Raw genomic sequence first — 26,759 nt, 5'->3', positions numbered from 1 at the left:
TGCCACCGTCCAAGACGTGAATCCCCCTTTAGTAAGTCCACAGCTACCCTATGTGTCTCTCTTGGAATTCTCCGATTGAAGCTCCCATGACTGTCTCCTTATGAACAGCAACCTCAACTGTCCCTTCCTCATTTCTTACCTCTGTTCCAGCCAAGCACCACTACTGGGAGCTAACCTCATCAACCTCCTTTCCATGTCTTACTCCGCCCACCACAGCCTTCTTGGACTATGTTGCCCCTCTGTGCATTTCTCTCCAGGTTATTCACTCACACAAACTCCAGACATTTGCCAATGATTCCATCCCCCTTCCCTAGCCACCGTCTCAGGCTAAACAAGATTATTCACGACCTCAGCATCTTATTCGACTGTCCACCACTGTCCTTGCTGACCTACATTGGCTCCTGGTCCACAAATACCTGAAATTTAACTTTATCAACCTTGTGTTCAAATCCCTTCATGGTCTCCCCCCTCCCTATCTCTGTAACCTTTTCCAACACAACACCCTCCACCCCCCCCTCCACCCCCCCCCCGACCCCCGTAGAATTCTCAGTTCATCTGACTCCGGCTTCTTGTACATCCCCTCCCTTCACCCCACCACTGGGGGCGCTGCATTCAGCTGCCTAGGACCCATGCTCTGGCATTCCCTCCTTTAAACTTCTCCATCTCAAACTCTTTCCTTAATATCCTCCTTAAAATCCACTTGTTTGACAAAGTTTTCGATCACCACTCCTAATATCTCTTTCTTTGGCACACAGTCCATTGCTTTCTTACACCTCTGTGAAGCATTTTTTTACATTAAGGGTAATATATAAGTGCAAGTTGTTGTTGCTTTTTTATTATGATGCCAGTCAAGATGAGGAATGAAAATGCTGTGGAATTAACTGCCATCAAGTGGTACTATTAAACACAACCAGGTAAAGTATAGTATAAATACACAGCAAAACTCCCTTCACTTCGTCCTTTTACTCAACAGTTGACTCGAAGTTCCTCCATGTGTTACATGTATCCCATGAGCAAAATCAGGTACTCACTATGATTTTCCAGTGGGTGAATATAACACATGAAGGAATTGCTAGCCTAAAGGCCCTTGATGTCAATTGTATGATTTATATCAATTAGTGTTAATTATATTCTGGTGGTGGGTATCAAATGGGTATCATAAATTTCACATAGGACCTGTACATGTCCAGCTGAGAGAGGAGACTGTCATCCCACCAGTCTGGATTTAAATCCAGGATTCATAGGTGAAAGGACAGTCTATTCATCCACCTTCTCCGCCTAATCTTCTTGCAAATATATTTAAAAACTAAATTTATGGAACTTGATATAGGTGTCTAACAGAATCACTGCTGCTTCTCAGAATCAAGTGCCTGCTCTCTGACTAGGGAAAAAGTGACCTCTTTAACCAAGCCCACATTGTATGACGTTATCTCCTAATGCATGTATAGTAATAACAATGTAGCAGTGCAGAAGTGTAGTGGCAACATTTTAAAATTTCATTTGCATGTTAATTTATTTATGCACCACTTCATGGTGGGAGGATACTGAGATATGTAGAGGAAGTGAGGGACCTTGGAGTGCATGTCCACAGATCCCTGAAGGTAGCAGGACAGGTAGATAAGGTGGTTACAAAGGCATATGGAACGCTTTCCTTTATTAGCCGAGGCATAGAATATAAAAACAGGGATGTTATGCTGGAACTGTATAAAACACTAGTTAGGCCACAGCTTGAGTACTGCGCACAGTTCTGGTCACCACATTACAGGAAGGATGTAATTGCACTCAAGAGGGTGCAGAGGAGAATTACGAGGATGTTGCCAGGACTGGAGAATTTTAGCTATGATGACAGATTGGATAGGCTGGGGTTGTTTTCCTTGGAACAGAGGAGGCTGAGGGGTGATTTGATTGAGGTGTCCAAAATTATGAGCGGCCTAGATAGAGTGGATAGGAAGGACCGATTTTCCTTAGCAGAGAGGTCAATAACCAGGGGGCATAGATTTAAAGTGATTGGTAGAATGATTAGAGTGGAAATTAGGAAAAAAATTTTCACCCAGAGGGTTGTGGGGGTCTGGAACTCACTGTCTGAGAGGGTGGTGGAGGTAGAAACCCTCAACTCATTTAAAAAATACCTGGATGTGCACCTGAAGAGCCGTGACCTGCAGGGCTACGGACCAAATGCGGGAAAGTGGGATTAGGCTGGGTGGCTCGTTTCTCAGCCGGGGCGGACACGATGGGCCGAATGGTCTCCTTCTGTGCCATAAATTTTCTATGATTCTATGATTCATGCCAAATAGATTCAAGACGGCATAGAATTGTGTATTGCATCTCCATATGTATCACTCCACAAGGTTAAATAAGACCCAGCTCACTACTAAGGAGCTAGGGGAAAGGAGGGACCAAGGGGAAAGGAGGGACCAAGGGGAAAGGAGGGACCAAGGGGAAAGGAGGGACCAAGGGGAAAACAAAGGGGAAATGGACACATCAAGAGGAAATGGGGGACATGAAGGGGAATGGTGAAGTGTTGGGTGGGGAGGGGAAAGGGAAGAAAGAGAAAGCGAGAAGAGAGAACAGCAGATTCTGTTCTTTCAGTGAATAGAGTACATAAGAACATAAGAACATAAGAAATTGGAGCAGGAGTAGGCCAATCGGCCCCTCGAGCCTGCTCCGCCATTCAATAAGATCATGGCTGATCTGATCCCAACCACAAATCTAAAGAACACAAGAAGTCGGAGCAGGATCCGGCCACATAGCCCCTGGGCCCTCTCCGCCACCCACAGGGCATTGACCGATCCGAACTCAGCTTCATGTCCAATTTCCTGCCCGCTCCCCATAACCCCTAATTCCCTTTACTTCTAGGAAACTGTCTATTTCTGTTTTAAATTTATCTAATGATGTAGCTTCCACAGCTTCCTGGGGCAGCAAATTCCACAGACCTACCACCCTCTGAGTGAAGAAGTTTCTCCTCATCTCAGTTTTGAAAGAGCAGCCCCTAAAAACATGCATTTTAAATTCTGGCAGTGGTGTGATTCGAACCCACGCCCCCGAAGAGACTGGAACCTTAATCCAGCGCCTTAGACCGCTCGGCCACACTACCAGTAAGAATGACTTTGTAAGCTTTAGACTACGTAAGACTATGTATGCAGAAGTTTTATTTTTAAAACAGACTTATCAGAATTCCATAGTTAGCCAGACATGAGGGAATATGAGAAATCTTTAATGGGGCCTGCTCCCAAAAGTTTGAGAGCTTTTGGGCTACTGTTATAATTGAAAATTAGGAACTTTCCAAAGTTTTATTATATCCTATGTTTAAAGTTGAGTATTGGTTATTATTCCGTCAAATTGGGGCTTAATTACCCAATTTGTCTTGTTCCCCAAAGAGAGTATAAGACTCCTGGTTGCCTATAATACCAGTCTTTGTCCAGATCTTATTTGGTATTGTTGAAAGTCCTACCTAAATCGCAACCTGTAATCTGAGCACTGAGTGAATTAAGACTTTATATGACCATTGCTAAAACTGATGGCCGTACCAAGCTGCGTGGAAGCCTCAATCACAGTCCATGGCAGATTTTTCCTTTGTCCTACGATCATATCCAGAATGTATGCCTTCAACCCATCTTGAAGAATATTTTTCATTGCTGGGCACAGGTACTTAAGTACAAGGTGGCCCACATTGGGACTGACAGAACTGTTCCCAAGCTTGGCCTGTAAAAAAAATAAAAAAGTGCTACTTGTTGCACTTCATGTTTGCTATGGTACAAGGCATTTTTTAAAAAACATTTTCCAACACACTGTTGCAAATACCAGTTGTGCCAGTGCAAATGGGACTTGTGCCCCGAAACGAGGTAAATAATTTGCTAACACCAAGACTTCCACTTTCTCTTGCCCATGGTGCATGTGCACCCCTGCATGGCCAAATTTTCTGTTAGGTTCTGGCCCATCAGTAAAATGGGCTTCCTGCACAAGGAAAACATGCACACAGCATCAAGCTTTATTACCATTTTCCTGCCAATAGGACAATTGGGCCAAGCAGCAGATTTTGAAGGGCAGCTGCTGAGCCTTAAACATTTACCTGGAATTTAGGGCTGCCGGAACCTACCTCAGAAAATCTGGCCATGCAGGGGTGTGCATACTTCAAGGGCATGCGTGCCCTTAATTTTTGTGGACTGAAAATTAAGAAATGCATTTACCTGGTCTTTTGGAGCTGCAGCACACTGGTTAGAGTAATTTAGAAAAATGTCATGGAGACAATGCAAGCATTCAGCCCCAGTGTTTTGAAGGTGCTAGCGAGGAATGTGAGACAAAGGGGGATTTCCCTTTCAGGGCAGAAGGCCACTTCCCAAGAAAGCAGAGGCTCAAGCTGCTTGGGAGGAGACCGCCTAGCATGTCAATGCTATGTTTTAGGTCAGGTAGACTTGGGAACAAAGAAGTTCTGTGGCATCAAAAGAAATGCCAAGATAAGTGGACTCATTGAAGCATACATATATATTTGTCCTTCAAAAGGGAGCTGAACCGCTTCCTGACTGGGGCAGAGACTGCATCATATAGAAGATAAGTGTCTTTATGGATAACACTTGGTCCACGTCATCTCCTGGGCTGGTTTCAATCGCCTGAGAGGATCGGAGAGGAATTTTCCTGAGTATTTTTTCCTTTATTGGCCCTGGGTTTTTTCTCTTTTTTTTGCCACTCCCAGGAGATTGCATGGCTGCAGGGGGTGGGTAGTAGGTGGGGAAGGGGGGGTGGCGGGGAAGAAGTGTTTAGTCATGATGGTCCGGCCATCATGGTGTGGGGCAGGCTTGATGGACCAGCTGGTCTTTCCCTGCCTGTCAATTTCGTATGTTCATAAAGGCACGGCCCCAATGTAACTGCCCAGTTGCTGGACTTTCTGCATGAACAACTGCCAAGTTTCCATGTTGTGTCGCGTTACACATATTCACTCTACAGAAGCAGCATGGCACGTTGACTCTCTTCAGAGGACATTCAGATAAGAGAATTGGCAGGAAGAGCAACAAGCAAATTATTGAGAGAGGTCTGGGCAAACAAGGGAAGTACTCAATGCATAGGGGTGCTGTGTCCATCATTCATTCACAAACTAACATTTATCAACGTGCTGTTTACACGCCAAGAATGGCCACAACCATCGATGACAGGACAAGGCCAGCCCTCCTGAAGCAGCTATGAGAAGATGCCACTTGGTCCATGTGACCCAAAAGCTGGGGAAAGCACTACAGCGGGCACATGTGGAGTCAAGGTGGCACCCCTAGTAAGTATCCTCCATTTGTTATGATCCTTCATATCATCGCTACCTTGCCCAATCCTCACAGCAGGGTCTATCCGGTCAAAAAACAAATCAAGTTTGGGACCCAATTTACGTAATTCCCCAAGGGTGGCACAGGTCCACAGCGAGGGCCTCATTTTGCTGGCAAAATGGCCATTAGGAAATTGTGCACTAGAGGTAGTCTGCAAGGTCAAAGACCCAATATTTTGACCCACAGACGCTACTAGTGATGTTCCAAGCATCACATGGAACCAAGAAAAGCTTACCTAATTAGAAATCAACAATCAGAGATTGCAGGTACAAACAATGTGATGATTCTCTTCAGAAACAATAAAGATTTGGCTGATTCACTGCAGCAAACAATCACTTGACTGTAAAATTGCAGAAACAGTTTAAAAGTTGGAAACAAATGGCTGGCGGAAGAGATAAAATATTGTAATGTTGTTGCTGTATTACTTTTTTTCCAATTTTTGTTTAAACAAATCACAAAATGGCATAAGAACACATTAATACCCAAACCATATCAGATCATAGACACATTATGCTATTAGTACATAATCTTACCTTTACACCAGGATCTCTACTTGTTCCAAAGTGTGCTACAATTAGATCAACAGCAGTATTCACAGCCTTAACAAGACCTATCACAATAAAAAAAAAGTGATGTATCGGAGTAATACAGTGGATTTCATATTGTCGGCTCTTATATTGTTTTTTTTAAAAATTAAATTCTTTTCAATGCATCTCCTTTGAAAACTCACTTGCAATCACCATTAGAACAGAAAATCTTATGTGCCAAAATGCCTTACAAGTATTAAATACTACAGGTCTCAAAAACCTTCAACTTTAGAATTTTTCAATCTTTAATTTGTAGTAATTGGTTTCCTTGCTCAGTATCTATGAAAAATACTTGGGCTGCCAGTGATGTAATTCCACTCAAAGTGCATTGCAAGGAGGAATTATAAAGACTTAAAAAATACAAGCTGAATTTCTTCATAGATTGTAGTTCACAATACTTGGCATATAATTTAGTTTGTGAGTAAATTATTGAAAATTTAACATTATTAAAAATTATGTTCATTTTCACACTATTGTGTAGAAATTATTGCCCTAATACCAATACCAGTGACAAAATAAAATGTTTAACATACTAACTGTTGGTATCTGGGCAAAGATGAGAGTTTTACACATTGATAAATATATTTGAAATGTGCTATACCTTAAAAACAGGCAATCTTCCATTAAATTTAAAATAGTTGTGCCTATCCCCAGCTTGGCTACTTTCAAAAATGTGCATGCAATATTGCTGATATTAAAAGCTGGCTTTTACCCTTTTTCTGTAGCAAGTCTATGGAGATACTTTCTGTGGTTCCGTCAGGTGATAAACAGAACTCAGCAGGAGGTTTCTCAGCCAGTGAAAAATAATCCGGAAAGAAATCACTATAATAGTTCTGAAGTTGCTTCACAGATTGGCCTACAATAAGAGAGACCATATTATGTAAACCATAGTTAACTTAAATTCCATTCAAAATACATACTTTCTAAAATGTTCTCCAACCAAACTCAATTCCACCCCTCCCCCACAATTCACTGATATCCTGTGCACCCTATTTTATAGACAGATTTAAGTGACATGCAATATCAAATTGAACTCAGCACCATTGTATCTACGTGGAAACTTTCATGCTCAAGATATTTCTATGTTAGGGCTGTGCCTCTTCATCTTTATCAATGATCTGGGGGAGCAGGCTCAAGGGGCGGTACAGCCTACTTCTGCTCCTATTTCTTATGTTCTTATCTGGATGAAGGCATTGGGGAGACTACCTGCAAGCTATGTGCGGGTCCTAAAAATACATTCTAGGTATGATGAACGATGTTTTATACTAGATTTTTTACGTAGATTAATTGCCCTCGGGTATCAGAATACACTAAGATAGCTGAGGCTTTTTCATCTAGAAAAGTGTAGACCTCAAGGAGATTTAACTGAAGTCTTTAAAATAATGAAAGCATTAGGCTCGATCTGGATAGTTTTGGGAGGATCAGGGACATAAATATAAATTACAGAAGTGTATAACTAGGTTACATGCTAGGAGGTACTGCTTTTTCGCAGACCTCTGGAATACGTTGCCAGAAAATGCAGAGAGTGCAGATTCACTGCAAGCATTCAAAAGGGTGTTGGATGAACTCCTGAGATTGGCCAATATATCTACATATAGATGGTATGTGGGTCATTGGAGGTTGTCATTGTGGTCTCCTGGAGCTTGCCTGATTGCTGCAGGGATTGGAGAGGAATTTTCCAGAATATTTTCCTAAATTGGTCTAAGGTTCTTTGCCTCATCCAGGACACTTCATGGAGAAGGGGGAGGAGGGGGGAAATGGGAGTCATAGTGTGCAAAGATTACGCCATGCTTGGATGGGACAGACTCAATGGAGCAGCTGGTCTTTACCTATGTTTTGTTTTATATTTGTGTAAACTGATGTTAGCAATAAAGCTAATTATTAGAATCTAATGTAGTACAGTCCCCACCTCTTATAACGGTCGTGTTGGTATTAATGCGATTTTGCCCACTACAAAAAGTGGATGGTAAATCATCGGAGTTAGTGTCGCGTGTCTTTGTTATAGTACTTTGAGCTAATCAATTCAATACAAAAATTGAATCGGCAGAGCCGCTCACCAATAGCAGCAATTACTGATTTTAAATATTGAAAATTGCTTTTAATTAAAAATGCTTCTTTGTTTTCTTTGCAGAACATCAGTTTTTCCTCACTGTTTGAACCTAATTGTAACCATGCTTATAAATGGAAGATATCTCTAATATTTTCCCAAGCAGTAAGGATTCTGACCCTGTGAAGCGTACAATATAAAAGAGAGTGTGATAAAGGATAGATTATTAATATTTTATGATAAAGTTTCCACCTCCCATATCTTGTCTCTGGCCATGTACTCCAATATCACAATAGTGATGACCACTGTTAGATCTGCAACCACCCGAAATAAGCAGCGCCTTTGTAATTGAATTCAAGGGTACTGGCAAATGGTTAGCGCCATTTGCCCGATATAGGCAGCTGCCTGTGATAAGCATGGCTGGTATAAGTGGTGGGAACTGTATTGTACAATAGTAGTTAGTATCCAAAGGATTGTCTGCTTGCTGTTACCATTTCCTGGAGAACTTACATAGCAACAGTCATAGTTATTCCCTCTCTCCAATTAATCTTTGGCTGAGAGGGAACATGGGTATCTTTTTCCAGGACATTCGCAATTGTCAAGTAACTGAGGTCCAGGAGCAACATGAAAACTGCCAAGAGTTACTTGCTTGATAATTATCTTCATCTGCTTGTGGAACTATCTGTCTTCTAGCTTCTACTCAGGGAATTGCATGTTTGAGGAATCACGACCATGAATCTATGTTCTAAGTAGCATGTTGGCACATCTGCTTGTTGGGCCATTGGTCTGCCTAGGCTACACTGTTACTATTATGGGATTGACTACTATTACTGGGTCACATCTTACAGTATGTAAAACATGCCATTCATATCAACATCCAAACCAGCAGTAGCACTGTTTTAGCAATCTCTCAAACATTTTAAAAATATTTCTTTCTCTGGTTCTAAAATCATTATCATGGAGCAATGTTAATATGTATACACTGATTGAAACTAATTTCCAAAAATATTGTTTAAACAGATAAAGTAGTAGACAGAAAGAAAAATGGTGTAGAAAAGTATGAAGCAAAGGTACTGGGACAGAAGCTATAAATAAATAATCTTAAACAAATTCTACAAACTATATTGTTACATATTCTGAAAGCACAAAACAGAACTGCACCATATAGCCTTGAGCGAATATGGTTAACACCACTTGTGCCGGAAAATTCCAGATATGCATTCTTCTTGGTCATCCCGGGACCTGACTGTTTAGGCTCCAAATTACAGCCAAATCCTGTTATTCGGTCATGACCAAGGGGATTTCTTCTGCGATATTCCCTCCATTTCAATGTCAGAGGTGAAAGGTGATTAGCTAGAATGCATAGTAGATGGAAAACATAGAAGAGCAAGAGAGATTTAGTGAATTAAAATGTGCATTCTAATATGCTTAAGTAATATTCAAAATAACCCTTCTCTAATACAAGATCTTTGTATCCAACTAATATGTCACCCACAATTACATCAGCCAACATAATTAGAATAAGTTGTTAAGGTTTGTAGAATAATCAGTCCTGATATCATTACACCAGCTTCCTAAGCTGCAGTTATGCACACACTAGTAACAATATTTGTTTTAAATCTAGTTTAACTCCTAATTTTGCTTCCTGCTCCCCCGTTTTAGGTACTTTTCTTTTGAAAGATCCTCTTCCAATCACTGGAAAACCACATTTGTCACGCAACACAAGAATTAATTTTTATCCACATATATTTTTACTTTGGATTGCCTCTTTTCTTCCATGACAAATGTGGTCCCTTCCAAATTTTGATGCCAATGAAACGTCATAAAAATTTTACAGATAAGTAAGCTACAGTAACTAGGAATACATCTGCCAGTATCTGGCTGAAAAATGATTGCTTTACAGCAGACAGGCTGGAACACCAGTTTCCTACTCTGCTCTAAACATGAAATATGGATGAGTCCATGAAGATGTCTGTGAGCTAGGCAATCTCACCCTACAAATGAGAATGTGATAAATGTGATGCACTAATGTGAGTTTAGGAGTTAAAATTGGGATAGGAGAAATAAAATAATGCTATAAAGGGGAATTTAACAATGCCAAAATCTTTATTTTTTATTTCCCTGATGCAAACTTTTGCTTCTTTCAGTAAATGGTTTGATGAATGGGGGTGAAATCTAAGCCAATAACTTCTCTGACCACTAGGAATGCAACAATAATCAGCGAAGTGGGGCAGAACGGGTAAGTTATCTCCAAAGTACAACACTTGGTTAAGAATGGCTGTAGTTTGCAAGATCTGAACAACAAGAAACCTGCCACATGAAACCCTGATAATCCAATTGGGAAATCAATGCTTTAAATTCAAAATAACTCGTTCTGCTTCATAGAAAGGCAGTTGAAAAGAAGGAATTTCACCATGAGTAACCATTTTAAAAATCAATAAGATGTACAGTTTAATATAGAATTACAGTTTAAAGTTTAACATTCTTTTGCTTTTATTTTTCTTCCTGGATTTTTTACATCATGGAGGAAAACTGGCTTGGAGAAATTACTAAAACCAGTGGTCTGAGAGAAATTAATTTAAAATCAATGCAACAACATAGGATGCTTCAAATCTCATACCATTTTAACTGCGTACTAATGCAGCTCTGTTGCCCTATTGGGCTGTCAAGTTAAGCCAACTTCCCCCCAATGATGTCATTAGCATTCATTGCTTAAACAAAAGTATTCTTGAAACAGGTAGAAGAACAAATATTAAATTAAGATTAGTGATTTTGAGACTCAATTTTATATGTCTGCAGTACTAGTTTAAATAATTCTGTACCATGTCCATTTTAGAGAGAAACCTAACAATCCCGTTTAAAATACACTTGTTCGTGGCTACCAAAATGTTCATACGAATTTTTGCTGTTTTAACTCCAAAAATGGATAGATATCAAACACCCATTATAGTTATGAACATTATTTTGTTTCTTTTGAAAAGAATGAGAAGGGTAGTTTTATTTCTTTTGATATCCTGGCAATACAAGTCATCACCAACGCTGCTGAGTCAAATTATAAAAGGAGAAGGCTTGGTTTCTTATTAAGACAATCATTTAAATGCTATGATTGAAGTTAGATAATAACCTAATTTAAGTATTTCAGATTATAGCTATTATAGCTCCATTCCATTGTGCTATTTTTAAGAAGAAAAGTCAGACATATACCAGCAGTGAAGCCTGATGCCACATTGTTAAGTAGTGTTGGTTTTCCACCTCTGCCTCTGTTATCCCTTTGATGGTCCAGATGAGCGCTGACACCATTTGCAGTTATGTTAGCTGATGTTGGTAGCATATTTTGATGGGAACAATAGCTGGAGTTCTGTGCAGTTTGAAAGTATCTTTGCTCTTTCTTCTGAGCCTCCTTGGGACTCTTTCTTTCCTCCTTACTTTCATCTCTGATCTGTTGAAGGTGGCCTTTGTTAGGTGAAACAACACCTTTTGCCGGGGATGATCGTATTGGAAGGAGGCTAGCAGATAAAGGGCAGGATCTACTTCTCGGAGGGTGGTTACCATCACTTCTTTCTGGTGAGACAGCAGAAGATGACGAGTCTCCACTCTGCAAGACGGGTGCATCATTTTTCACTGGTGAGTAACTGCCCAGTGGTGATGGCCTAATTGCATCTGGTACAGGTCTCCGTAAACAGTACTCATTTATGGGAAAAGAGTTTCCCTGTTTCTCACTCTCATCCATACTGAATCCATTCTGTGACTGGCCTACTGTTGCTATATTTTCCAATGACACCATACCACCAGAAGAACTGGATGTACCAGTTGAATGTTCATTTGTCGTCAGCTGACAACTTGGAATACTGTACATATATGAGACAGAAGATGCACTGTGGTTTTGGATTGGGCGAACCCTGGGAAGCTGTTTGCTCAATGGATGGTGAAGAATAAAAGGTTGAATAGGCAAAGTAGTTGGGCGCTGTTCCTTACTATAACGGATAACTGGCTTGGCTTCCGCTCCACCACCTATAGTACCAAAAGTAGACAAAGGACAGAGGGTAGAGATGAATAAGACCAAAAACAATAGAAAAGGCATGACAGATAGATTACTTTTCTTAAGTGTTAGAAACATATTTGTTGCATTAGAAACATATGATTTAACAGGAATTATAGAAGAAACAGCAAAGTGAAAAGAGGGCACAGATAACTGTATGGCAAATTTGATTCTATGTAGGAGTTTTGAGGCAACACTGAAAGTGCCAAATAATTATACTATGTCAAATGTGTCATTTACTCAACATGAGCAGAGTCAACTTTAAAAAAAGACTAAATTGCTTACAGTTGATATCCAAGTCAGTTCCCAATCTAAAATTAGAGCAGCAGCCAGGTAATACCTCAAAGGCTACAACAAAAACAAGAATTACTAATAGTACCCTAGAGCCGGCCCAATGCATTTTTAATGGTAGGCTACGGAAAGGCACCAAGAGAGGCTTTGGCAAGAGTGTCTGCGTCCAGTTTTAGCTGGGGAATGATAAAACAGGCATGGGAGAATTAAAGGGAAAGAGGAAAATACATAAGTGGCAGAAATAAATGTCTCTGCCTTAAATAAGTCTGCTTGTAACCATTCTCAATTTAATACTCCAATAGAGAGAATGTTTAATTGTGTTTTGTTTCCATGATTGATTGAGTAATCGATAAGAAAATTTTACAGGTGTTTGGCAACTCCAAACTTGTTTGAGGTGCCGATTGGATAATATGAGTTTCTATTGAGCTACTAATCATATATGTATACATTCAATCATTACTTGGGTTTCTTTGTATTTTTGAATTGTAATATTAAATTTTGTTTATTTGCCCAGGAACTCATCTAAAAGGATCTTAACATCAACCTTAGATGCTAATGACTCATAATTTCCTTCTGCTGAGAAGGGAAATATCGTTGGCAGATGGTCCTCCATCTAAACTGTTTGGGTCAGTTCATTTTGAAATTCTGAGATTGGCTCAGATAGGAGGACTACATAATTTGTAAGGTTTATCTGGGACGTTCAATTATCAGTTCCTAATATTATTCCAAGCAGCAACGATAGCATGTTCCACTCACACCTTTGCATTGGCAGAATACATTTCACACTCTATAAGAATCACATATTTCATGTGGTAGACATACTTACATTCAGAGAAAAAAGGATTACATAAAATCACACTAAAAATGGCACTCTGAATAATAGCTTTAAGGCCTGGATTTATCCCTTTATTTCCTCCCAAAAATGTTTGATAAATTTTCTAATCCCACAAATACAGTATCCAATTATATATTACAACAAATCTAAAATTTTGTAACAGTAGTAAGTAACTGTAACATTTAGTTTTTTTCTATAACTTTACAACAAATTATTTGCAGAATTCAGTTTGCAACATTTATTAGAAACCATTATGGCACTCCTTCGCAAATTGGTTTGCTAAGTGAGGCAACAATTTTTTTTCAAAAATAAGAGAATTTGTTTTCATAAGAACAGAACAATTAATGTAGTATAGCAGCAACTAATTGAGCAAACTGCTTCTTTCTAATTCTTCAAGCACAATGCCAATTGCAAAATTTTAAAAGGTTAAGTTGCAAAATCGCTTTTAATAAAAAACAATTTGTTATGTTAATAAAGTGGAAATAAGACACTATCCTTTGATTCATAATTTTGGCATGGGTGTGGTCTACATGATGTGTGACAACCATAGACACCTCATTGTCCTATAATGTTGGAATTTAAGTGTCTAGAGAATATATTCACTGGAGTTTAGAAGAATGAGAGGTGATCTCATTGAAACATATAAAATTCTAACAAGACTAGACGGACTAGATGCAGGGAGGATGTTCCCAATGACAGGGGAGTCCAGAACCAGGGGTCACAGTCTCAGGATACGGGGTATGCCATTTAGAACCGAGATGAGGAGAAATTTCTTCACTCAGAGGATGGTGAACCTGTGGAATTCTCTACCACAGAAGGCAGTGGAGGCTAAGTCATTAGATGTATTCAAGAAGGAGATGGATATATTTCTTAATGCTAAAGGGATCAAGGGATATGGGGAAAAAGCGGGAACAGGGTACTGAGTTAGACGTTCAGCCATGATCATTTTGAATGGCGGAGCAGGCCCAAAGGGCCGAATGGCTTACTCTTGCTCCTATTTTCTATGTTTCTATATATACTTTCTGTCCTTCACAAAATGCCATTGCACTGTAATCAGACGAAAGTTAAAAAAATCTTTTCAAAAGAATTAATTAGTTGAAAATATACTGTTTGTCACTATGTTAGTTTTTCTCTAGAAGGTGACAAACAAATCCTGACTATATGGAACACAACAGCTACAGGACCCCATCGTGCATATCTCTGTAAAATCACATATTTAGACATGATTTCACTTTATTGATCCAGATACATCAACAATATCTAACTAGGTGCCTGGATGTACCATCCTGTGACCGCCACCACTGAAGCCAGGGTCAGGAAGCGGTGTCACAAAAGCAGGTTTTTGGCACCTGGACAATTCCGCACCAGATGAGGCCACGTAGTGCGCCATAAATGGCCAGCCAGGAGGATTGCTGGGGCTCCCTCCCAGAAACAAAATGAGCTGACCGCTTGCATCCCCTTTTGTGAGGAGGCCACTCATTTTCTTTTTAAAAAATTCCCTTACCTTTGGGGGTGCAGGCACCATCCTGACCTGGACCCTCCCCAGCGGTTTGTGCCAGAATATAGGCCAGTAATCCTCTTCTCCCTCGGTTAACTGGCCTCCAATATTACATTTGGTTCTCTGTAGGTCTGAGTTAGGAGTCCCTGTCCCCCATGACTTGGGTGCCAAGTAAGAGGTATAAGGAGGTTCTACCCCCCTGTTAAGCTCCACAAGAACCCCCATCAAGGCTGTGACCTGGTGTAGCATAAGGGGCTCCTCAAGTACTAAATGCTTACATCACTAAATAATTATCCAAAAATATGGTTCGCGTTAAGATACTGGCCACCTCTTACCACCCCCCCCCCCCCCACCCCCAACTCCGCGGCAATAACAACGGCCCAAGCAGGGCCATCCCAAACCAGTTATGTTTTGCAGGTGGACTGTGACTAAAATAATTTGGGAAAATTTAAACCAAGCTATCTCTAACATCCAGCCCTGTGGAGCTTTACATTTCTCGGGCCTCAAAGGTTTCTATTTACACAGCCACATTTAATCACATTCTGCTCAGTCCTTTCTGTATACCATGATTAAAGTTGTCAGCAACGTGCACGAACAAGACCTAAAACACCTAGCCAAGAAACAATGCATGACTAGAGGTCGACTTTTGTGTACTCTATGGAACCACGTGCATACCGCAGACAGGTATCAAAGATAATGCTGTAAGCAATATTTGTTAGTTTCCTGAATGTCAAATGTTTTTCTGGATTTGAAAATAAACACTAGCCTTTCACTGCTGGGAGCAGATTTCAAATTCAGCCCTGACTGAAGGGATTAAGGTCTCCTCCATCTGCTCAATGTAAAGTTTTACATGAAATGCGTTTGTGTAATCTCTAGTTTCTACAATTAAAACTGATCCTACTTCTACTCTGCATCCAATATTTTGAACATTAAGATTCTTGGGGATACGTTCTACACCAGACCACCATCTAGCTGCACCATAGTCCTCCATCCATGAAAGCAATGAATCATCATTATCTTAAAGATTTAAACCCATATGGGTATTAACGTAAAACACTGTGATTGTGGCTATGCCTGGCCTGGGGAATAGTCTCCCAAAATCTCTGTAGTCAGGGCTTCTAGATTTTGAAAAGTTATTGCAATCTAATATTATTGAAGGGTTTATTGAGTTCATCTGTCTTCAGCCAGGCTGCTAGCGTCCATGAGCAGATTCACCACCACCACAGATACAAACATGGAGAATAACAGATGGGAAAAAAAGTCTGTAATCAACAATCTTTTCCCTAAATTCTGAGCATCAAGGTCAACGATCTGAACTCTCATCAGTCCATGTCCTAGTCAATTCACACTTGATTCACCAACATGGATGTGACACTTTCATCTATTACCTCGGTGCCAAGGTCAGACAGGTGAGCCGTATTGCAATGTTTCACACATTATGATTTTATTCAGCAATAAATTTTAATTGATCATTGTACTGGCCTTCGTCGTCAATAAAATAATAAGTGGATTTCATTCTCCCTAGGGTAATATCTCTTCCAGTAGTTTCCCCTCTTAAATGCTGTTTATTCCCTTTCAGCATCCTTTTCATTTAAGAGAACAAAAGGTGCTTTACACAGCCAGTCTGCAGTTTAGTCCTGGTTGTGGTATGATTTGATCGAATACCTACAGCCAATCTAATAAGACAAATAACTTTATGGAAACCGCAACATGTCTAAAATGAATTGGGTCCCCTCCCAAGAATTGATTAGATTCAATTGAATAAAGTTATGTTTTCCCTCCAGAGATGCAAGACATTTACTACTCTGTTAAGCATTTGTTGGAAACCTTGAACCAGCATAAATCCCACCAAATTGAGATTCTGGTGTCACATTTACCAGCTTCTCCACAGCAGTAGTCAGTGTGAAAATTGCCCTCTTTAAATGAAAAAGGTTTGATAATCTGGACTATGACAACAGCGAGGACATCAATGGTTGTATTGATAGCTGACAGGGGGCTTTGCACATAGCCGATAATAAAGTAATTTGGTCATTTTTGATCCTACTCCAATTCTGACCTCTCTGTCCTCGGCCTCTTACACCGTTCCAATGAAGGTCAACATGAGCTCGAGGAACTGCACCTTCTCTTTCGTTTAGGCACTTTACAACCTTCCAGACTCAACACTGATTTCAATAACTTCAGATCATAATCATTGTTCCCACTTTTTCAGTCAGCTAGTGCTGGTAATGGTTCTGCTGCTGCCATTTACAGCTACTCCTGATCAATCTTTTGTTTCTTAACCTGTCCCATTACCACCTTCCTTGCCTTGCACCTTCATCCCTTTTGTCATTTAAACACCCATGCCCTCTACCCCATCACAGACCTTCCCTTTTGTTCTTTCCTCCCCTCCCCTCCCTCCCCCCACTTTCTCTGGCTCTGTACTTGCTCATAAACTTTAACTCTTAACATTTTCCAGTTCTGACGAAAGGTCTTCGACCTGAAATGTTAACTCTGTTTCTTTCTCCACAGATGCTGCCTGACTTGCTGAGCTTCTCCTGCATTTTCTGTTTGTATGGTCAGTTTTTATAATGTTCTAAAATACATTATTGTCCTTTAGGCAAGGAAATAATCATTTGCTGAATGTGAATGCAGCACTGGCACAACACACCAAAGGCCCAACAAGCTAAACCACAGAATGACTGGAAACAGGTTATACCCATAATGTAATGCACAGAGCTCTCAAACTTAGCTGCGAGATGTTATCATTTCTTCTTAATTTTTTTCTGAGGGGAAAGTCATGACCTGAAAACTGCTCTAACTTTGACGGATGATCAGCGGAACTCTCTGAGAAACAGGTGAAAATGGCATTTACTGCATTTCTCTGGAGGTTCTGCCAGTCTCCCGTGGAAGTTAGAAAGGGAAATTGGGAGAACCCTCACGGAATTTGAGGGCCCATCAATGAGTTCTAAATTTTCTCACAATACAGCCACTGTAATGTAATGCAAATTACTTTCAATTAACATCTCCTAATGATATCATGAAGCACTATAATAGCTTTTCTGAACGTCATTTGACAACAAAGCTCCAGAACAATTTCAAAACAGTGTTTTGACTGAATATTCCATATACTGCATACTTAAATAAATACTAAAATAATCAGTGTTAAAATCTCAGTAACATGTTCTCTGAACATCCCAACTGGGTTCAATCCTGTAACTCACTATGTATGAATTTATATTTTTTGGTGAATTTTGTTCTCATGAAGGTGAAGAACATTAATGTTGGGGACCAATCTTCCATGTTTGATATCCAAATGTAAATATCAAATATTTGTCATTTAATATGGATAAGACTGAGGAAGGTGGATAAATAGTGGGAATGTCAAGAAAAAGAACTTGCCTTATCCCATTCTCGAGATATCTCAAAGCACTTTACGTCAATGGATTACTTTGGAAGTGTAGCCAGTGTTATGTAAACAAAGATTAACAGTGGTAGATTACAAGACATAAAACAAGAGAGTGATCTGGAGATATTAATGGATTGTTCATTGACACCATCAGCACAATCGATGACAGTAGTAAAGAGACTGGTTAGAAAAATTTAGGCATGTGGCAAGAAGAAATGTAGCTGCATGGATGGCAAATTGGTTTACATACAGGAAACAAACAGGTAAATGGGTGTTGCTCAGATCAGAGAAGCATTGTAGGTGGTTTATCCCAGGAGTCAATGCTGGGTCCACTTTTGTTCTCAGTTTTTATGGATGATTTGGACTCGGTTATCGGGACATAATCTTGAAATTTGCTTTTGACACAAAAGTATGAGGTTTGGCAAAAGGTGATTAGGATTGTAATTACAGGAAGATAAGAGACGTGCAATATCACTACTGCACTGGCATTAACTATTCCATTTCCACATCATTTTTTAATCTAAAATAAGTTACACAATCTGTTTTAACTCTCTTTTGGTTCGCTTGAGTCCTGCTCCCAGGTTTCCCCTCATGCAGTTGTGAACTAGCTGTCAAGAGGTGAAGTGATCTGGGGACGACTCTCTCCATTCCCCATGGGAAGACACAGCAGTTGAGATGGGAAATTTGTCAGATTAGGAGGATCAAACAAGAAAGTAGAAAATTTAGGAAACTTTTTTTTAGTAAGGGGATATAGAACTGTGGAACAGATTACCACCAGGAATGGTGGAACAGAAGGCCACGTCAGGTTTTAATTAAGGACTGAATAAATAAGGATGGGTGAGGTAGCTGCTATGCCCACTACCTCTCCTCCCGAGTCTTTAACCCACTTCAGCTGTGATCTCCTGTCACTTTGAAGTTTCCCCCCAAATCCACCACTCTCAAAACTCAACTATTCCATGAGACCCACAAATCCCTTCAGTTTGGCTTCCGCCCTACTCACAGCACCAAAATTCCCCTGACTAAAGTCACAAATGACATTGTCTGTGATTGTGGCAAGTTATCCCTCCAGGTCCTCCTTTTGTAGGGTCCTGACACCCAGCTATACCTCCCATCACTTCCCTCAACCCCATGATCACCTCTGTGTTGTCAGACTGCCTGTCCAACATCATGTCATGGATGAGTCATAATTTGCTTCAACTGATTTTTGGGAAGACCGAGGCCTTGGTTTCTGCTCTCACCATAAACGCTATCCCCTTGTCACTGACATCGTTCCTCTCCCCAGCCACTCACTCAGAGCAGATCATGCAAAATCTTGATCTCCTGTTCGACCCACAGTGGAGCTTCAAACTCCAATCCTCTTCAACACCAAGACTACGTTCTTCCATACCCACAACATTATCCTCCTCCATCCCTACTTCAGCCTCACTGCCACTGACACCCTTATCTGTGCTTTTGTCACTTCTAGACTCAATTTCCCCAATATACTCCATGCTGGCTTCTCACCCTCCACCCAGAATAAAGTTTGACTTATCCAGGATTCACTGTGGGACAGGATTCAGATGGCTGAATTGAGTTTGCCCCTCAGTCCTCTCCTTGCTGTTCTGAATTGGTTCCCTGTCTCCTCAATATACTGAATGTAAAGTCTTTCATTTTCAAATCCACCACCTCACCTACCCTATCTCTAAATCTACTCCAATCTTGTATCCCTTTGTTCCTTTGACTTTGACCTTTTAGTATCCCGCCATTGGTGGCATAGCTTTCAGCTGCCTCAGCACTACTTTCTGGAACTGCCTAACTAAATCTTCTGCCTCTCCACCTTTAAAAACCTTAAGATCTATCCTTTTGAACAACCTTTCGGTCACCTGGCTGAACTCTTCCACCAAGGCTTGCCGTTCATTTCTTTAACTATTTTCTTTGTTTTCTCTCACCACCCCCTCCCTCCGTAAAGCACCTTGGGACATTTGCTAGATTTAAGCAACTAAAGGCAAGACTTTGTTGGATAATTTTTTTAATTCATTTTATTTATTCTTGGGATGTTGACGTCGCTGGCAAAGCCAGCATTTATTGCCCATCCCTAGTTGTCCTCAGAAAGTGGTGGTGGGCCTTCTTCTTGAACTGCTGTAGCGGTGTGGTACAACTGAGTGACTTGCAGAAGGCAGTTAAGAGTCAACCACATTGGTGTGAGACTGGAGTCAAATACAGGCGAGACTGGAGTCAAATACAGGCCAGACTGTGTAATGACGGCAGATTTCCTTCCATAAAAGACATTAGTGAACCAGTCGGGTTTTTATGACAATCCAACAGATTCATGGTCACTTTTTTACTGATGCCAATTTTTTATTTTCAGATTTTCTTTTCAAACTGAATTAAATTTCCCAAACTGGTGGGAATTGAACTCACATTCGCTGGATTATTAGCCCAGTAACATAACCATTACACTGCAGCCCCCTGTTTGCTTCCTATTAGTCTCAGATTCATGGTAAGAATATTGATGGGAGCTTTGCAGTTAGCTAGATGAACCAATAGTCTTTTCCTGCTCAAAATATTACTACTACTACTGCTACAACAACAACTACATTGTTAAGTAAACTGTTCTTTCACATCGAGGAAATTCTGCCACAGATCACACATAAATAAAGTTTAGATCGTCTCAACTGGTTCAAAGCTCAAAGCTTCCCACAAATTGGCACTCTGATAAATGTCACAAACAAGGATGTCTAATGTGGGAAAACAAAATATGGTGCAGTATGGAGACATCATTCTGATACTGGAGTTAAGGCCACATTTCTGTGGTGGAGTAGTGGAAGTTTTAATCGGCACCTGGCAGTGCTGTACCTTATGTGGGAATACCTGATGCTGACTCTGGTGCCAAATGGAAGAGTATTCAAATCTCCAACACTTGAGTGCAAAAACGTTACTTTTTTAATAAAACAAACAAACCCAGAAAATTGGTTTTACTACCAAAGTAGCTAGGATTAAAAATTATATTGCACATGGCTATTTTAGACCATTCTAAGAGTCAGGCGTTGGCTTACCTTCCGCTTTCATTCTGCTGTCAAAAGATGCATCCTTTTCAATCTGTTGTTCGAGTGTATTAACTGGTTCTGGTTTCCTGGCATCTTCTCTAGTATAACAAGGTCCATAACCTTCCAGGCGAGCTCTTTCATACACACTTGTATTACTGTTTTTGTTGAAACGATGAATAAAGGGTGCATCACACGATGTTGTTAAATCTACTCTTGTAGAGGACCTGCCAGGCAGACTATGGCAACGCTCTTCTTCTAAGTAAACAAACACATTATTTTCTTTCTGATTTTCCAGTATTGGGGAGAACTCTATTGAAGAATCACCACTGGTTTTCAGCGGTGGTGAGTTCCCACTTCGTTTTCTAGTTCGAGCAATTTCAGCAAAGGAAGTTACTCGTCTTGGTGGTGATCTCTGCGATGTTCCTGTGTGACCATCACTTAGCTTGCCTGGACAGCTATACATGCGTTCCAATGAGCCTAATCGAGGAGATGGGCTCTTATCTAAGTTGCGATCATAGCTCCTCGATCTTTGCCTGCCAGAAGCATTTGAAGCAACATTCACGTACACTTGACCTTCAATGAGATCTTCAGTAGTTTCTACTGCTGGTTTCTCCTGAAGACACTGATCAATGTTATTCTTCTTATCTTCTGGTTGCCGGAAGAGGTAATACTCTGTAGGTTGACTAGGGCTTGTACTTTTTGTGTGATCATCTGAGCAGCTTGTTATGGAAGACCCTGCTGGGCTTGGTGTAGACTGAGAAGATAGGTCGCAAGTGACTAATTTGTAATAATTTTGTGTGGCAACAACTAGTCTTGCTTGACTTTGAAAACAAGCAGTAAAATCAGAATTTTCAGAGGAACAGGGCATGTTTTCACATGGTAGGTGGTAAGAATTGCAGTTGTCATCAACAGCTGGTGAACACTGCTGATGGCACAGACAGGTTTTCATGGCACTATCCCCACTGTGAGTCTCACATGAATTCTTTGGCTCATTAGGCGATGAATGTAGGTCCAAGTAGAAGGCACCCATCTCTGAGTGACTGCAGTACGAAGAATCATGGGACATATTATCTGAACTTAGGTTGGACTTTGGCTGGCTTTTCATTTTATTGTAGATTGCAGTGAAGTTGACTAGCACACCGTCTGAACTGTTACATGAGGAGTCACTGTTGTAAGCCATATGCTGATTATCAATCTCAGATTGATCTGAAAAGACACAACTTCTGCTTTGTTGTATATCTAAGCTGGAGCAGCTACATGTTCTGCTCCCTAGTAAATCTTGCTTCCTGAACGATCCATCTGGGCTGCTGTCCAACCCTTGATTGCAATCAAAGAATAAGGTTGATGTACTATCATGAGCACAGTTGCATATAGGTATTTCCATTAAATCAGCTGAAGCAGGTCTTGATGTGATGGTCCTATTTGACTTCTTGCCATCACATGTATGGGTTTGTTCTTCTTGACCTTCAATAATCCCTTGTCTACTGGTGGGGCTCCATCGCTTTGTGTTGTTTTCAGCACCATGAAGGTGAAATGGCTGTTCATGCAGAACAAAGGGTGGATTGTTAATGTTGCTATTCTGAGGATGAAAAGACCTGTTATTGGAACTTTCCAGATCATTGTTCTCATTCAAAATTAATGAATTGTGCTGTTCACTAGTATTGTTTTCTTTTGAGTCTGGTAGGCTGCCTTCAATTTCATGTGGTGCCCCAGGAGGTAAACAGGAAGCCTGGATTAAGCTGCTGTAAAGTAACGTTTCCTTCTGAAGCAGGTCCTTCTCTGGCAGCGATGTAGTCCTTGTGATTCCCAGATCAGTCTGGTAGAAAGGGTTTGGTCTTTTGCCCAAGCTACAGCACTGTCTGTCTGGGACCTGGCAGTGAACAAGGGGAATGTGATGTACAATCAACGTTTCCCCCGTCAGTTTCGGTGGGCTATCCATGATATCTCAGGTCATCAGCCGAGCTGGATAGAACATACAGAATCTCCTGTGACCATATTGATGGCCTGTAACATGTAGCTCATGTCGTGGCTCAGAAACCTGGAAAACACAGGGGGGAAAAGCACATGACTTTACAGTACTTGTTACATCAGGCATGCCACTAACTACTTAACTCAACAATAAAATAACATTCCTCCCTTCTTTTAGGATTCTAAAGGGACTAGATAATGTAGACCATGACAAGCTATTTCACCTTGTCCAGAACTGCAGAATCAGAGGACACGACCTACACTTGAAGTGGGTGGGGGGTAAATTCAAAACTAATCTACGGAAACATTATTTCAGTGAGTGTGTGGTCAATCTATGGAACAGGCTCCCTAGGGAGATGGTGGATGCAGTTAGTGTTGATTCATTCAAATGCAAATTAGATAGCTTTCTTTCAGAAAATAATATTTTGGGATACAGTACATGAGTAATTTGAGATTTGACATATGGTAAGTGTAGCCTGCTTGGGAGAACAGTTGACTAAGCACCTATGGTTCCCAAAGCTGTCCACCACTGGGGCTTTTTTTCACATCATGTATGGGGCTATTGTAGACTAATTGATAGAGATTGATGCTATGATTAGTCAACAACTCCATTCTCATTGTATCACGTGAATACCAGGATGGTAGAAGGTGAACTAGATGGACCTTGTTTTTTTTTGTCTAGCAATTCCTATGCAACACAGCTTGACTACACTGATCTGGTTCAAAACTTTTTCCTTATTGGACCCTTGTGCTTCCAAGCAAAATGATTAGCTGCAAGGACTCACACTAGACACCCACATATTAAAGCAGTAAAGAGTAGTACACGTTTTAACCAGATCTGTAGTCCACTGCTTAGATCTCAAAATATTTCTATTCGTGGCATCTCAAAATATATGTTGCTTTCTGTGGCTGACCACCAAATCTTTACATAAATAAAACTTTGATGTGGCGACCAAATTATTTTAATTAAGAGCCACTGGTAACAGTTTGAATAATGATAAAACACATATAATGTACAAACAGGCCGCTCAAGTTGATCCTCTAGAAACAAGTGCAATTTACATAGCTCAAGAGGCAAAAACTGATTTTATTGCAGATTACTTGTATGTTTACTGCGCTGCTCCATAGTGCTCTGCGTTAGTAATGCATTCCTCAACCCACGACCACTGTTATTTTCCACCCTGAAACAGAACTTCAAAAAAGTCCAAAGGAGGAATGGCTGGGGAGGGGGCAGGGAGTGTCTAGTCATGATGCTCCAGCTATCATGAATGTGGGGCAGGCTTGATGGACCGGCATGTCTTTTCCTGCTCGTCCCCTCTCTAGAAATTCCCTCTCATAACCTCTCTCTCTTCCTTTAAGACGCTCCTTAAAACCTACCTCTTTGACCAAGCTTTTGGTCACCTGTCCTAATATCTCTTTATGTGGCTCGGTGTCAAATTTTGTTTGATACTGCTCCTGTGAAGCACCTTGGGACATTTTACTATGTTAAAGGCGCTATATAAATGCAAGTTATTGTTGTCAATTTCGTATGTTCGTAATTATACTGTGCTGGAGTGGAACTTGTTATATTTATAGGTTTGTGCTTTCATCATGACTATGTAGCAATTTCACTATTAATCAGATACTTTTACTTCTAACAGTAAAGCCTCAGCCAGCTTTTCACTGTAATAACAATAAAGTAATTTAAAAGGAATGACAGCTCAGTGGGAATGGCGGTTGCTATACAAGAGCATGGGGTAGAGAAGACAGATGTTTGAACCTCTCAAATCAGGTTTCCGTCCCTGCCACAGTACTGAAACTGCCCTGATCAAAGTCACAAATGACATCCTATGTGACTGTGACCATGGTGCACTATCCCTCCTCATCCTTCTCGACCTGTCTGCAGCCTTTGACACGGTTGACCACACCATCCTCCTCCAACACCTCTCCTCCGTTGTCCAGCTCAGTGAGACTGTCCTCCCCTGTTTCCATTGTTATCTATTCAGTCATAGCCAGAGAATCTCCTGCAATGGTTTCTCTTCCTGCTTCTGCACTGTTACCTCTGGAGCCCCCCAAGGATCTATCCTTGGCCCCCTCCTAGTTCACATTTGCATGCTGTCCCTCGGCGACATCATTCGGAAACACAACGTCAGGTTCCACATGTACGCTGACGATTCTCAGCTCTAGCTCACCATCAGCTCTCGCAACCCCTCCACTGCCTCTGTGTTGTCAGACTGTCAGTCCTGGATCAGCCGAAATTTCCTCCAATTAAACATTGGGCAGACCAAAGCCATTGTCTTCGGTTCCCGCCACAAACTCCGTTACCTAGCCATCGATTCCATCCCCCTCCCTGGCCACTGTCTCAAGCTGAACCAGACTGTTCGCAGTCTCAGCATCCTATTGGACCCTGAGCTGAGCTTCCGACCATATTTTTTTTTTTATTCGTTCACGGGATGTGGGCGTCGCTGGCAAGGCCGGCATTTATTGCCCATCCCTAGCGAGATTTTTACAACTGAGTGGCTTGCTAGGCCATTTCAGAGGGCAATTAAGAATCAACCACATTGCTGTGGGTCTGGAGTCACATATAGGCCAGACCGGGTAAGGACGGCAGGTTTCCTTCCCTAAAGGACATTAGTGAACCAGATGGGTTTTTACGACAATCCGGTAGTTTCATGGCTATCATTACTGATACTAGTATTTTAATTCCAGATTTTTTTATTTAATTAATTGAATTTAAATTCGCCAGCCGCCGTGGCGGGATTTGAACTCGTGACTCTGGATTTTAGTCCAGGCCTCTGGATTACTAGCCCAGTAACATAACCACTATGCTACCGTACCCTCAAATAAGCTCATATGTCCTCTCCATCACAACGACCGCCTACTTCCACCTCCATAATATCGCCCGCCCCAGCCCATCTACTGCTGAAACTCTCATTCTTGCTTTTGTTACCTCCAGACTTGACGGGCTAGAAATTGGGCCGTCTCGCGCCCGTGGTTTCCGCACTACGCGGCCTCTCGAAGTGCCAAGATGGTGTCTTGGCTGTGCACGCATGTTTCGAGCGTGACGGACGCCATTTTGGTAAAGGTAGTAGCGCATGCGCAAATAACGAACGCCAGCAGCATGTAAAGAAAGGAGAAAATGGATACAATCAGAGTGCAATGCTGATTTAAAGTGATAGACATAATTTTGGGACTTAACGCTCCACTCACCGCACAGTCTTAACCGCGACCATCTGAACAAGGTCAGAAGTCGGGAGGAGTCGGAGGTATGGAGGGGTCTCAGCCATCGGAGGGGGCGGTCGGACATGGAGAAGGGGTCTGCCATCGGTGGTGGGGGGTGGGGCGCGGAGGTCGGCCGATCGCAGGGACCCGATCGCGCCAGGTGAGCTTGTTGGGCCTAGATGAAGCACTCCTGCTCCTCCAGGTCCACACCCAGTACAATAAAGGCATTCATCTCATGGATCCGGCCCTTCCCGCCTGCTTTCACTTGACATGAATCAGAAGTGATGGGTAACCCAAACAGGTAAGGTTAAATTCATTTTACATTTCTGATAGACAAAAAAATTAAGTGCCTCAACTATCTCAATGAGGTACATTGTCACATTGCCCCTTTAAGTACCAGCCCGCCAACTTTAAGTGGGGACAGAACTTCCAGGTTTCTGTTGTGCGCACACATACTAACGTGCCTGAGTTAAACCTGGAAGTTGGCATATTGGAGCCGGGATGTGGTCCCGTTGAAGAATTCAACTATTTTTTACTATCCACCCACCCCAAGCCCACCCATACTTGGGGGTTAAA

The 26,759-nt window shown here is 41.2% G+C and overlaps 1 protein-coding gene and 1 non-coding gene across 8 annotated transcripts in view; both read right to left on the bottom strand.

The window, feature by feature from the left end:
* The window catches only part of rusc2 (RUN and SH3 domain containing 2), a 161,683-nt gene that overhangs the window by 22,767 nt on the left and 112,157 nt on the right, over positions 1 to 26,759 (bottom strand). For 5 of the 7 annotated variants that reach the window (XM_067985520.1, XM_067985494.1, XM_067985506.1 and 2 more), the window contains 6 exons: positions 21,024 to 23,052; positions 11,145 to 11,951; positions 9,102 to 9,293; positions 6,606 to 6,749; positions 5,840 to 5,916; positions 3,528 to 3,702 (listed from right to left, as the gene is read on the bottom strand). In XM_067985520.1, the coding sequence (XP_067841621.1) occupies positions 3,528 to 3,702; positions 5,840 to 5,916; positions 6,606 to 6,749; positions 9,102 to 9,293; positions 11,145 to 11,951; positions 21,024 to 22,953 (3,325 nt within the window). In that variant the 5' untranslated portion in view covers positions 22,954 to 23,052. The remainder of the gene's footprint in view (positions 1 to 3,527; positions 3,703 to 5,839; positions 5,917 to 6,605; positions 6,750 to 9,101; positions 9,294 to 11,144; positions 11,952 to 21,023; positions 23,053 to 26,759) is intronic. The other 2 variants (XM_067985526.1, XM_067985532.1) reach the window with 2 other exon arrangements.
* trnal-aag (transfer RNA leucine (anticodon AAG)) lies at positions 3,013 to 3,094 on the bottom strand. The gene has a single exon. It is a non-coding gene; the product is annotated as a tRNA-Leu (tRNA).

The sequence above is a fragment of the Heptranchias perlo genome, chromosome 1, assembly GCF_035084215.1.
Source record: "Heptranchias perlo isolate sHepPer1 chromosome 1, sHepPer1.hap1, whole genome shotgun sequence".
NCBI classification, from domain to species: Eukaryota; Metazoa; Chordata; class Chondrichthyes; order Hexanchiformes; family Hexanchidae; genus Heptranchias; species Heptranchias perlo.
This window is presented reverse-complemented; position numbering and strand designations above follow the sequence as displayed.